The 13,693-nt window shown below is 37.7% G+C and overlaps 1 protein-coding gene across 5 annotated transcripts in view; it reads left to right on the top strand.

The window, feature by feature from the left end:
* The window catches only part of ATP2B1 (ATPase plasma membrane Ca2+ transporting 1), a 60,438-nt gene that overhangs the window by 43,654 nt on the left and 3,091 nt on the right, over positions 1-13,693 (top strand). For 2 of the 5 annotated variants that reach the window (XM_015627489.2, XM_033514728.1), the window contains exons 12-20: positions 574-811; positions 1,675-1,854; positions 1,943-2,030; positions 2,331-2,437; positions 4,297-4,488; positions 4,690-4,903; positions 5,035-5,246; positions 7,163-7,270; positions 9,124-9,306. In XM_015627489.2, coding sequence (XP_015482975.1) covers positions 574-811; positions 1,675-1,854; positions 1,943-2,030; positions 2,331-2,437; positions 4,297-4,488; positions 4,690-4,903; positions 5,035-5,246; positions 7,163-7,270; positions 9,124-9,306 — 1,522 coding nt within the window. Of the gene's footprint in view, positions 1-573; positions 812-1,674; positions 1,855-1,942; positions 2,031-2,330; positions 2,438-4,296; positions 4,489-4,689; positions 4,904-5,034; positions 5,247-7,162; positions 7,271-9,123; positions 9,307-9,536; positions 9,763-13,693 lie in introns of all 5 variants that reach the window. The other 3 variants (XM_019006632.1, XM_015627491.1, XM_015627493.2) reach the window with 3 other exon arrangements.

Raw genomic sequence — 13,693 nt, 5'->3', positions numbered from 1 at the left:
GAGCATGTATTGAAATGCTGGAGTGCATAGTGGTGAATCTAGTCTCCTATACAAACATTTTAATCAGTTTCAATATTTGTTTTTAATTTTTCGCATTGCTTCGCATACCAGATGCTCTCTGAATTCTCTGCACTTTGACTGGGGGGGAAGGGCTGCAAAGATTTTTGTACTCAGGGTACCAGTACCTGAGTACAAAGTGGGATTATTTTGTTGAGTTTGGAACTGGGTTTCCTCACTCAACCAGCGCAGATACCAGTCTGTTTACATACAATGGAGAAATGGATACTTCTGGGAGGTAACTGATGTTCGTACGTGAAATTCATTGGGCATTGCTTTCATCCTGGGATGAGTGGCTCAGTTAACTTTCTACAGAAAGTGTTTTGCAACTGAAGAAATAAAGTGCATTTGGAGAAGATTAACTTAGAGATATCGCTACTGACTTTTTGTGCCTGTGTGTGTGAGTCTAGCAATAACATAGCTTTAAAAAAAACCTTATTAGAGTTGGCTAATAAGTCAAAGAGTGGGTTGAACTTCTGTTTAAAATTTGATAACTCTTTAAACCTTTTTTTCCAGGTGCTTCAAAATACTGAGTGCTAATGGTGAACCAAAGGTATTTAGACCTAGGGACCGCGATGATATTGTGAAAACTGTAATTGAGCCAATGGCTTCTGAAGGTCTCAGAACCATCTGCCTGGCATTCAGAGACTTCCCAGCAGGAGAGCCTGAGCCAGAGTGGGACAATGAAAATGATATTGTTACTGGTCTGACATGCATTGCTGTTGTTGGGATTGAAGATCCTGTGAGACCTGAGGTAGGGTCACCAGCTAAGCTGCCGTGGTTCTAATACACGGGTTTTATGTTTTTCATCATGCAGAGTACGAGAAACTGAATTGCTATTGTATGCCTTAAGCATAGTTAATAAATGAAAATCTAATTTCTTGAAGGGAAAGTTAATGGAGCTATAAAAGCAGATTAAAACTACTTAATGTCACTTACACTGTGTTACTGAAGCTCTGTTCAAACTAATAACTTAAGGTACTTATTGTGCAGGATCTCAGCAAATGAAACATCTTGTTATTTTTTTACCACTTGGAGCATTAGGATTTTTGGTTTGGATAAGATTAGCCATTGTACTTGTTACCAGCTTCTCATGGGGAATGAGGGAGAGGTGAGCTTGTCACCTGAGATCTGTGGGCAAGGAGTTTGGCTTGTGGTTGAGGTGTAAGGTTTTTCAACAGTAAAAGCTTTTATGCCACATGCACATGGAAATTGGAGCTGATCTGCACCATTGTCACTTAACAGTAAAAGTTATGGGTGAAGTAGTGGAGTATCAGCTGTAGTTTATTTCACATAATCATAAATAAAATGCCAGTACTCAGTATAGCCTAATATATCATGAGGATTTTTGTGGTATTTTTGAATACTGCAGTATTTGAAAAATTGCAGGAGGGTGGGGAACAGACATAGCAGTGGCACAAAGCCTCTTGCCAGAATTGCAATTTGTGTGGTTTTTAGGAAGAGAATTGTGGTATGCTACTTAATCTTTTTTTTAATGTTCCATAAATACAGTCTTAATTTTAAAATAACTTTTATCCTGTACCTTTTACTCACATGTCTAGATTTATTTTACTAATCTACAGTCTCTGAGCCTGTGTGGTTTTTTGTTGCTTACAGGTACCTGATGCAATAAAAAAGTGTCAACGTGCAGGCATAACTGTACGCATGGTCACTGGTGATAACATTAACACTGCTCGTGCTATTGCATTGAAATGTGGTATTCTGAATCCTGGTGAAGACTTCCTGTGTTTGGAGGGCAAAGACTTTAACAGGAGAATACGCAATGAAAAAGGAGAGGTAAGCACAGTGACTCTCTAATCAAGTGGATCAACAGATATTCTAAGCCTCCTACGTGTGTAAAATATAACCAATGCTCTTTCTGCAGATAGAGCAAGAGAGAATAGATAAAATTTGGCCAAAGCTTCGTGTTCTTGCAAGATCTTCACCCACTGATAAACACACTCTAGTAAAAGGTAGGCAAAAATTCTCTGAGCTTGTAAGTAAAGCTAGATTTCTTTTCCTGTGCTTCTAGGGAAAAAAAAAATAGGACTGAAGAATGGGAAATGTCTGTGAAGTTGTTTCCAACTGATTTTTTTCCTTTCTGCTTGAGAAATTGAGCCAATTTGAGAACTTTTTTGGTGTCTGTTTTTGTTTGTTTTTTTGTTTTATGACTGATAAAGACAAAATCTGGGTTTCTCTTTCAGGTTGAGTCTCAGCTGTGTTGTTAATTTAGAACTTCTAGAATGTCACACTTGTATGCCATTTTATTTTAGGTATAATTGACAGCACTGTCTTTGACCAGAGGCAAGTTGTAGCAGTAACTGGTGATGGTACCAATGACGGTCCAGCTTTGAAGAAGGCAGATGTTGGATTTGCTATGGTAGGATATTGTTTTTAAATCCCCAGTGTTTTTAAATCCCCAGTATTTTATCAATAAATTCTCAAATCACTTAAGACTGAAGACCCTTGTTTCATGGGCCTAGTATACAACTGTATTAATGAAGTCAACATTCCAACTTAACTGTGTTTTTATTTGGAAAATATTCTCGTGCCATTCACCATTAAATAAGACTTTAAAAATGCAGATTGCCAATTACTTGCAAATTAAAAATGGTTTACACAAAAACTTGTTGCAAAGTACTGGAACAGAATACTGAAGATTTTTGAAATGTTTTCACCATAAAACAGTGACTTTAGGCTGTAAATAGCATAATATTTGTTGATTTTGAGTAAAAATTATATGCAGTATTGAATGAGCTTAATCATGTTTCCCATTCAAGGATACGTAGGAACAGGGAGACCATAATATAAGAGACTGCCAGTTGATGCTCAAAATGGCTTTGAAGAACATATCTTGTATATCTGAAGTACAACTGAAGCAACAGCATTTTGTGATAGTGTAGGATCAGCACTTGTCTGGATGATTTGTTAGATTACATGGCTTTCTCAGCTACCCTTTCATGCAGCTGCCAAACAATATCCCATCTTTTAACTGCTTATGCTGCATAGACTCATGCCTCAAGTATGTGGGTTTCAGCTTTCTTTCAAGACACAGAGTAAGACAGATTCCTCAAGGTTCCCTTTGCCACAGGATTCCTCCTCAGCCTTAAATGTAACTTTGGTCATGGCAGGTCACTGTAGTCTTAAAGTATTTGAAAGGAAAGAAAAAATAAAGACCACAGTCTTCCTATACCACATGCAGAAAAAGGAACAGACTCAGATTCTACTCCTGGGAGAAAAAAATGGGAAAGAGATTTCACATCATTCTCAAGGAGTGTTTTTCAAAAATGTAACTTTAAAATTAGACATCTCCTGAAATGTTGTCTAGACTGTAAGAGTCTTGTCGTAACAAGTATCTCTGTTCTGGTATGGTATAGCTGCTGTAGCTGCCCGCTGTCAGGGCAGATTTGTGTATCTGTTTTTGATTGTTTCCTGTTGCAGTTGCTGTCTGTGTTCATCTGTGTAAGGAGATATCTTCTCCAGTTTCTTACCTTAATAGCACCTAAAATATATCATATGAAAACTAACGGTGCCTTTTAAGGCATACACATAGTTGTGCAGGTGACTCACTTCCTTGACAAAATAATATATCAAGAAAAAGGATCATTAAATTTGCTATTGGGTTGATGGGTTTGGAATGGCAAAAGAAAAAGATTTTTGAAACAGTTGTCTTCAGGCATCATTACAGAATAAGCTGTTGGGGTACTATAGGAGACTAGAGGTGCTTAAAATTTGAGAATGACATATTGCTTTGCAATGCATATGGAATGACATTGCATATTCTACTGTTCAATGCTAATGCCTTTCTGCAAGAGGTTTTTGGCAATGTTTATCTTCCTACTGTGTTGCAAGCACATGTGTTGCCTGCTGCTGGAATCCATACAACAAAGTAATTAGGACAGAGCTTAAACTGTAGCACTGCACCATCTGGTGGCCTTCAGCTTGAACAGAGCTTGGTAACATTTCTTTGGGAGACATTTCTTTGGGAGAACTTAGCCTGTCTTTACTGTCAATTCTCAAATTTATATCAAGGCCTTTAGTTTAAAGAGAGCATTACTTTGTTTTCATTTCTCCAAGTTTGAGCAGAACTTGTTTCAATAAGTCTTTAGATGCTTGCATTAAAGGAGTCCTTCAGACGTGGTCCATCCAAGTAGATGCTGACCAAGGACATAATAGCTTTTGTCATAAAAAGTCAGTGCATCCTGTAATATTTCATAATGTTTTTTCTTTTTCTATCAGGGTATTGCTGGAACAGACGTAGCTAAAGAAGCTTCTGATATTATCCTTACAGACGACAACTTCACCAGTATTGTTAAAGCAGTTATGTGGGGACGAAATGTCTATGACAGCATCTCCAAATTTCTTCAGTTCCAACTTACTGTCAATGTAGTAGCAGTAATTGTTGCTTTTACAGGAGCATGCATAACACAAGTACGTACCAGTGGGGGATTGTTTCAGCTAATAAAGGTTGAAAAAGTCATGATTGATTAATTGTTAAGTTCAAACTTTCACTTAAACAGTAGTCCAAAGAACATAATGCTCCTCAGAACCTGCCAATAGTGTATGATAAATGCCAATATTAGCTGTAATTTCTGCACTTCTATTGGAGCGTTTATGTGTCTATCTTTATAGGATTCTCCACTTAAAGCCGTGCAGATGCTGTGGGTGAATCTCATAATGGACACATTAGCTTCTCTTGCCCTGGCAACAGAACCACCCACTGAAGCTCTTCTGTTGCGGAAGCCTTATGGTAGAAACAAACCTTTGATTTCTCGTACAATGATGAAGAACATTTTGGGTCATGCATTCTACCAGCTTGTAGTGGTCTTCACACTCCTGTTTGCTGGTAAGGACACTGAGGCTTTACAAACTTATTCTGAATGTTGTAGAGAGGTGTGTTTTTAAAACTTATTTTTTTGCTGTAGTGCATGTGTAAAGACACTAATTAAGCTGTTCATAAATGCCTTTTATATACAGGTGAGAAAATTTTTGATATCGATAGCGGAAGAAATGCACCTCTGCATGCTCCTCCTTCAGAACATTATACTATAGTATTTAATACGTTTGTGATGATGCAGCTTTTTAATGAAATTAATGCCCGAAAGATTCATGGTGAAAGAAATGTTTTTGAAGGAATCTTTAACAACGCTATCTTCTGTTCTATTGTGCTGGGGACGTTTGTTGTGCAGGTAAGCAGGTTTCTTGGAAGGTGGGGGGGAAATTTAGTGCACTGATGTACTTGCTTACCTTGGAAATGCCAATCAACTAGTGCCAGAGATCTAATTTCTGCAATGTGGAAAACCTGCAGGGTCAAGCACATAATAAGTAAGTTGTAAGTGCAGCTTGATGGAGTTTCCAGGTAAGACCTCTTTGTAATTGGTAATGCTGGAATATTGTGTTTGTAGTTACCTTTTGCATTTTCTAGTTCTCCAACTTTATCTTGGTTTTCTAGTCTCTTGGAAAAATGTAAAGGAATTATTATTTTTGTCATCTGTTCATTGACCCCTTGCCCCTAAATCTTTCTTATAATATCTACCTGTGTTTCTGAATGAGAGTCCATTTAAGCAATTGTAGAAAGGTACAACTCTCTTATTTTCTTCATGAGATTAGGATATGAATAAGCATTAGAAATTTAAGTGTCAGTTTTTACCTTATTGACACAGGAATCAGTAATACCTACTGGTATATATTGTAAATGTACTGTTTTAAGTGAAAAAAGCCTGATGTCTAGGGACCTTCTGTTGGGGTACACGGGGGAATTCATAAAAGCTAGTTAGTTAAATCAGTACATGCTAAAAAAGGAAATGAAACGCTGCAGTTGATTGGGTTCACATGCTGGTGTTGAGAAACACCAATTTAAAACTGAATCTGCAGAAAATAGTTTACAAGAAATATTTTCACCCTCTAAATTGCCTTCACTTTTTTTAGTCAGAAGAAATAACAAACAAATCAGTATACTGCTTAATTTCAGAACCCATTTTCATTTTGGATTAAGCTATTTGGGACATATAACCTACATATTAAGCTTCTCCTTAGACTTGATAATTCATGAAGTTGATGGAAGTCATATCAGTTCAAGCACTGGAAACTTACACTCCGCTGCTTCACATTAAGTCAGGGAACTTACTCTCTCAGGTTTAGATTTTTATAGATGACACTTCTTCAGAAAACTGCTCTTATTTTTGGGGTTATGTATGCAGCAGATTGACTGTCGTTGTGCAACAAAGCCAAACATTTACAAATTAGATTTAGAAAATCTAGTTATTTAGAAATTACTCCTGACTGCCGCTATGTTCCCTTTATAAATTTGACAGTCCCAATCACTTCCCAACTCCTGATTTGCCATCTCAGTGTTTTATTCTGAGCTAATAACAGAAGATGCTCTTTGCTTTTTCAGCTGTCAGGTGCCCTACTTAATGGTCAATACTGTCTCCTTTTCGTGCCTGCCCTGCTACTTTGAATTGTTGATTCTCCAGGGCAGACTTTCATGCATATAATTCCTATGCAGAGATACCTTGCTCATTAGGGCCCTACAGCTTGTTGTAATAGCTAAGGCAGTAAGAGCTCACTTACTTTAGCTTTTGAGATCTCTGCCCCATTTCCCCCAAGATTTAAAGTCACATGTGTGATTTAAAGTCTGATATTTAACACTGATGTGATACACAGTAATATACTCTAGGATTACTTCTGAGATATTTCATGTCTTGTGGATCTATGAATTCTATTAATACAAGTATATGAATCTTGGACTTAGTTCCAAGGTGGATGTTCATAGCAAAAGTAACCACTGTACATTTATAGCATCAAATACATGCTGTAATCGTGAAATGAAGGGGAAAAACTACAAGCAAAATTGAGGACTCAACAAGGCTTCATGAGTGTGACATTTGAAGAATAAATGGGTAGTTCTTGAAATACTGAAAAGAGGAAGAATATGGCTTATGTTTGGAAGCTTGCTCAAACTGCTGAGTCAGTGAAAGAATATGCTTAATAAGATGGGAAATCCCGTGTTCTCTTGCAGAACTGTCTGTTGTGATCTCAAAGCATTAGGGAATTTTCTAGTAACAGGTCTCTGATACATGTTTAATTATGTTTTTCTTCACAGATAATTATTGTGCAGTTTGGTGGAAAGCCTTTCAGTTGCTCAGAACTCTCAGTTGAACAGTGGCTGTGGTCCATTTTCCTGGGCATGGGCACATTACTTTGGGGCCAGGTAAACTAGGATTTTTAAAAATGCCAAGTATCTACTTGCAACAGTATACTTTAAAAGGGAAAAAACCCCAAACATACTGTCTTTAGCATTCAGATCTTTCAAGTGGACTGTATGAATATATGAAGACTGACAGTAAATATTAATTAAAATTGACTTGTTCAATAGCTAGAAAGTTAGTTCTTAGTTGAATATTCCTTCCTCAGAGTGGGTCAATTATTTACATTTCATAACTAGATACCGTGGCTGGTTTGTTTAGCAACTTTTAACTAGCAGAAGCTGTAGTTACCTTTTAAATATGAAATTATATCTTCATCCAGATAGGAGTACCAGAAAATGTGGTAAGAATACAAGATGCAATGAACAGGCCAATGTTAAATATATTTTAACTCGGTGCTTTATGGTTTTCTTGAAAAATCAAGAATTGCTAAACTTGACAGTATTTTCTTGATTTAAAAACCTCCAAGAGCAGCAAGAAATGCAGTAAAACTCAAACCAACTTTCTCTTTAATCTACATTTGCATAATTGTGACATAATTGAAGTCTTCCCACCTATTAAGCCATATTACATTCAGACTTTTATTTCCTTTCCCCTCCCCCCAGAGTCATTACTATTGCATGCACAACAGTGCTTGTAAACAGCAAGCTTATTTACGTGAAACTTTAGAGCTACAGAGTTTTCTATTATTTAATGACATAGTTGTCTAAACTTTTCATACCACATGAAGAGTTTTCCATTACAGTTCCTTTCCTTCCACTAAGTAAAAGACACTTCATGTTTCACCATAAAATTGGTAGAATGAATTTTCATTGTAAATACATATACATAGATATATATTCTAAAAGTGACTAAGCTTTTTAACAAGGTTCTCTGGAAAATTAATTATTTAAAAAAATCAAATAGAGTCACTCTGAGGTTTAAAAGTGTCCTAGAAGAGAATTGAGATGGCTTGAAATACCTTTGACCCAATGTGGCTTGCAAGGGCAAAGCTTCACTGCTGCAGTTCATGCTGTCCTAGCATCTCATTAAAGTCAAAGAGCTTTAATTTTCTGAGAATAATAGGAGCTGAAGTGTGAGCTGGGAGCATTCATAGTAGCAGTTTCAGCATAAAGGGCTGTTTATCTTGCTTATGGAACAGACTTTTTTCTTCTGCAGCTGCAGAAATTGTCTTCTAGGTTTGTGATGATCAAGGAAAGCAGTCTTGGAATTGATCTGGATCTGCTAGATATAATGTACCAAAAGATTACTCCCCTTAACCACATGTAGCTTTTGATTAATTTTAGGTATATTAACTGCTGTACACCAAGTAGCAAAGTAACAGTTTGAGCTACACACCATTTCAGAAACATCACTCACCTTGCAAACAGATAGATATCTCTCAGGTCACTAATGAATGAATGAATGTCTCTTCTGTATTTCTGAATTAATTGTGGTTACTTTAGGTGATGGAGGTCCCACTTGAGGTGACACATCATGCTCATCAAATTGATGAAACTCTAAAAGCTCTAGATACAAGTACAATCTACAGGATTAATGGCTTTTGTAGCTTCAGTACTGCTCCTTCCTGGCATTGTCAAGTAATGTTAATGTGGAATTCTTTGTCCCTGACAAGGCTGGTTTGTAGTCCAAGTTTAATTTCTCATCTTGGTTGAGGTAGTAAGTATATTCACAGCTTTGCAGCTATTCACCTGGGGTGATTGTTTTACGTTGATGCACTCATCCTGTCTATATAATACAGTTTTTTCAACTTTGCTAATTGTGTGCAGGATATTTGATAAGCCTTAAGACTGGTATTACTCCTTCTTTGTTGTTAAAAAAAGAATAATCCTGATTTATATATTTTATCCACTGTTAGTTGATTTCAACAATTCCAACCAGCCGACTGAAATTCCTTAAAGAAGCCGGTCATGGAACACAAAAGGAAGAGATTCCTGAAGAAGAACTAGCAGAAGATGTAGAGGAGATTGATCATGCTGAGAGAGAACTGCGTCGTGGTCAGATCTTGTGGTTTAGGGGCCTAAACAGGATACAAACTCAGGTATGGTCTTGAAAAAGGTAGGATGCAGTGGGTGTTGAGGGAAATCTCTCCATTTTTGACTAAGGTGGCTGTTCTAACTGGTGTGACTGAGAGTGTCAAAAGGGGGTATGGATGGATGTGTAATCCCTCAGGGTCCTCTGTTTTCTTCAGCTTTAAATGCAACTCTTGCCTGTATATCTGCTCTGTTTTTAAAAAGTGCCTTTTTTTCTTTACTTTTTTGTGTGTTATAGATGGGATGGTCCTTTCTCTTGTTCTCTCTCTCTCTTGCTGAGCAAGCTGTCACAATCTCTGATTCCTTGCAGATGGATGTAGTGAATGCTTTCCAGAGTGGAAGTACCATTCAGGGGGCTCTAAGGCGGCAACCCTCCATCGCCAGCCAGCACCATGATGTAACAAATATTTCTACCCCTACACATGTAGTGTTTTCCTCTACTACTGCTTCTACTACTGTGGGGTGTGAGTGTGTGTTCCTAAAGTGCATGAAATTAACATTTCCTAATTCACGTACCTAACGTTTCTCATTTTCTCCTTAGTACTTAAAATCATCGTTCAGGCTTTTATAGAGCTCTTCCACAAAGTGGAGTCCTCAAGACTTTTTTTTCTTAGAGGGCTGAGAACAGGTGGAACAGTTTCAACAAAAGACTTTAATGCGAAAGCTGTGAGCCTGCATATCCTGTGCCTTCATCCATTCGTGTACAGAGGGATTTTTAAGATAAAAAGGGAAAACTGTTGTAAATTTTCGAGTATATGCCTCTTAGAGTGATTTGCATTGAATAAGTGAATTAACTGTATAATCATGGACCCAGGTCAACAAAAACAGATCTCTTGCACTGCAGCACAAACAATACTTAAGCAAGCTGATTTGGAAGCAAATGATATCTTGAAGATATGAATTTAGTTAGAATATGGAGCACTAAATGCATTTTCTTTGTAGCCTGTAAGGAACTTTATGAATCTCCGCTTTCATTGGACCATATTTACTGAATAACAACTTTTTCAACATCAGGATTCAGGTGGCGAAACAAGGCTTCTAGAATGCGTACAAGTCAGAAGAAATATGAATTAGCTAATATATAAAAGAAGAAAGTTTTAAGCATTAAATGGTGAAACTTTCATTCGAATCTGAAGAGTTCTTTTTCCTCTCTAGGTTCTTCTGGGAGCAGTTCATAAACCATCAGTGAAAGCGAAGTTTGTCTCACCTCAATTCTACCCTCTATATTGTGCTCTTAAGTAGCATTTCAGTTTCAGCCTACCTCTCTGTAGAGGCTGGAGATTTATTTTCTCTTGGATGTAGGCCTAAACTTGGGAGCCAGAAGATGTGTAGTAGATGTAGTTGAATATTGATAGCCAATATCTTTGTTCAGAGTTTTCCCTCTTAATACATGTTTAACTTTCTCCTCTAACTTCTTAGAGATGGGTTAAATAATTGTTTTTTAAAAATAACTCTGAGAGGGCTTCTTCTCCCCCTTCCTCTCCCTGCTTAAACTTTCAGATTACCAGATGGATGAAGACCTTAATTTCAGGAGCCGTCTTAAGTGAAATGGTCTCTTCAGATTTTTTTTTTTTTTTTTAAGGTTTATTTTTTTATTTTTGGGCTTGGTCAGAGTTCACACGTGAGCTTGCAGAAGCATTTACCTCTGTATTTGTTCTCCAGTGGTGAGACAGGTACTTCCCTACCTTGCAGTAGTACTGAGAAGCCCAGCTCTCAAATTTGCATGCCTCAGGAACACAAAATGAAAAGTAGATTTAACACTTAAGGATGCACAGGATTGCATCTCCTAGTTAAAATGCTAATTAGTAACCTGTATCCCTAACTACACTCCAGAACATTAATTAGACATTCAGAATTCTCTAGAGAGCAATGTCATTCCATGCTGCTATTTGAGCAGAATCTACTGGGCACTGCAGCATCTCATTGCATCAAATGACCAGATACACAGCTACCATAGCAGAGAACTAGTTTTTTATCTTCACTACTACAGCCTTCTGCTACACTCTCCAGAAGAACAACTTTTGAGAACTAATATAGATCAATGGGAAGCAGATGTGTTATTGTCTCTTATCTGGAGCTGTTTGTTGGAAAATAGTTCCTATGAAGTAAGGTTGCAACCCTTAAGCAGCCATCTGGTTAGGAGGATTTGGAGTGCCAACTGCATTCCTTGCTATTCTGGTACTAATATGAGGAAGGCCTGATGACAGTATGAATTACACTTAACAAATTGTCTTGTTTGCACCTCACTTCCATGATTTATTTATAGTTATCCCTCTAGTTTAATTATCTTGAGTGGTTGAAAATAGAGCCTTCAAAACACTAGATTTTCCCTTTTTAAGTGCTGAAATTTTGATTTCTGCTTTTGTGGCTGGACTCTGAGAGTCCTGGGCTTGCTGTAGTGTCTAGCCCACTTGTGTATTGCATTCTGCATGGGAACCAAGCCTTTATATTCTATGGTAATTACAGCTCTCCTCTTAAGCCAGAATTGTTTTTCATTGCCTCTGATGTTCTAAAATCTCATCAGTAAGCAATGAAAAAACAGTCCCATGAGACATTCATATTTCATTTTGCCACATAAATGGCCCAGTGGGATGCAACATGCCAAATAAAGTCATTGCAAACTTTCAGTCTGGCATTGTCACTGCTATTTTCTTGGTAAGTGCCAAGACAGTTTAGGCAGCTGGCTGGACTTGTTTGAACCTCTCATAACGCGCCAACTCCTTGACAGTGTGCTCAAAGTTTTTCATGCAATGAACAGTCAAGTACTAGCTGCTGTTGTAATCTTTTCTCCAGCACATTCAGACTCTTTTCTGTCCTCCCCTTACTGGTAGTTATGTCTTCCCCCTTGATGGTGTGCCCCATCCCTACGCCCCCTTATTCCCTGTGCCCTCTTCCCTTGCCTCCGTGGTTAAGCTGCCCAGCATGTACCTGTAGTATAAAAATGGGGACATGATCACTTTGGAGTAAAATTATTTGTACAAGTGGTCTGAGGGAGCAGAGCTTGGGAGAGGATGCCCCACTTCTAGAGGTCAAAGAACACAGTTGGGACATGAGACTTTATCATGTGCAGTGGTTCTATTTAACCAGTTTGATTTAACACATTGCTTTTGGGGAGCCCATGTCTGTTTACAGTGAACTTCCCTGGTGTATCTTAGCTGTTTTGAAGTCTCTGCTCTTGATCTGCTTGACCTTCCAGCTTCATTCCTTCACCTGGAAGTCACTTTACTTTTTCCTGTTGAGGAACTCTGGAATATAGTCATGATGTATTTCTCAGCTTGAAACAAGTCATCATGGATGCTCTAAAAAAAGCTTTAAATTTGACTTGCTGTTTGTAACAGCAAGTTCTTGTTTACTACAGAGTTGCTCTGCTGCTTACTATTTAACACTATTTCACACTGCTTTGTTGGAGACTTGCTCAGGGTAGGGATGTTGAGAATTGAATAGGGAGTCAACAGTAGGGGGAAACTGTCTCGGGAAAAGTGCTGGATGAATGACTCAATGATTTCTGCCTCACCTTACTCGTTTTATCCATTCAAGAATGAATCCTGAATTTCTCTAGTTGATCAGGGAAACATGGGGCATGGGAGAAGGGGAGTGTGGGCAGCTGGCTTCATCATTCAAATAATAGTTCAGAAAGCTTAAATCCAAGCCAGCCTGGATATGCGCAATTTGCAAAACAAAGCTGTACTTTCTTTTGTAATTTAACTATGAAAAGTTCATTTATGAATTCTGTTGGCTTTCTGATTCAAAAAATATTAAACAACAAAAAGACATGAAACAGCCCTCAGCCTAGGAACTGTGTCCATGAATTCAATGTAAATTGAAGACTCGTGCAAAGGCTGATCATCCTGCTTTTCTCATACTTGGCGCTACTTAAGTAGTCTCTTCAAAGTTACAACCTGTCCTGGCTACTAAACTGTACAATACAGTATCCAATTTCCTGGTTCTGGTCTTAAGTTTCCAAAGCACTGTTCACTAAGGAGCTTTCTCTAGCGTGGTAAATGGCTATATACTCGAATATTTACAGCTGTTACAGCGGTATCCTTTTTTTGCATGACTTTGTAAATGTTCGTTCATTGTGACATTGGCTTACACTTGCTTGGCTTTTTCATAGTCAGTTGACATCCTAATTCCTAGCATGAGAATTAGCGACCCTTTTATCCCTTAACTTATTTTCAGCCTCTCCCCTCCTTTTCTCCCTCCAATCTCACCCAAATATTCAATAAAACACTCATTGAGATTTATTTAATTTTTGAATAAGTAAATATTTGTTGGCCTCACTTCTGAAAAATGCTTAGCCCATGTTAAGTAATTAAACAATTTTAGTGCCATGTCTGAATTTTAGGGCCCTTCAGCTTTTTGCAATACTTTCACAATTTTTATTCCTACTGTGTA

Source organism: Parus major, chromosome 1A (genome assembly GCF_001522545.3).
Source record: "Parus major isolate Abel chromosome 1A, Parus_major1.1, whole genome shotgun sequence".
NCBI lineage: Eukaryota > Metazoa > Chordata > Aves > Passeriformes > Paridae > Parus > Parus major.
Note: the sequence above shows the minus strand (reverse complement) of the source record. Positions and strands in the feature narration are given on the sequence as shown.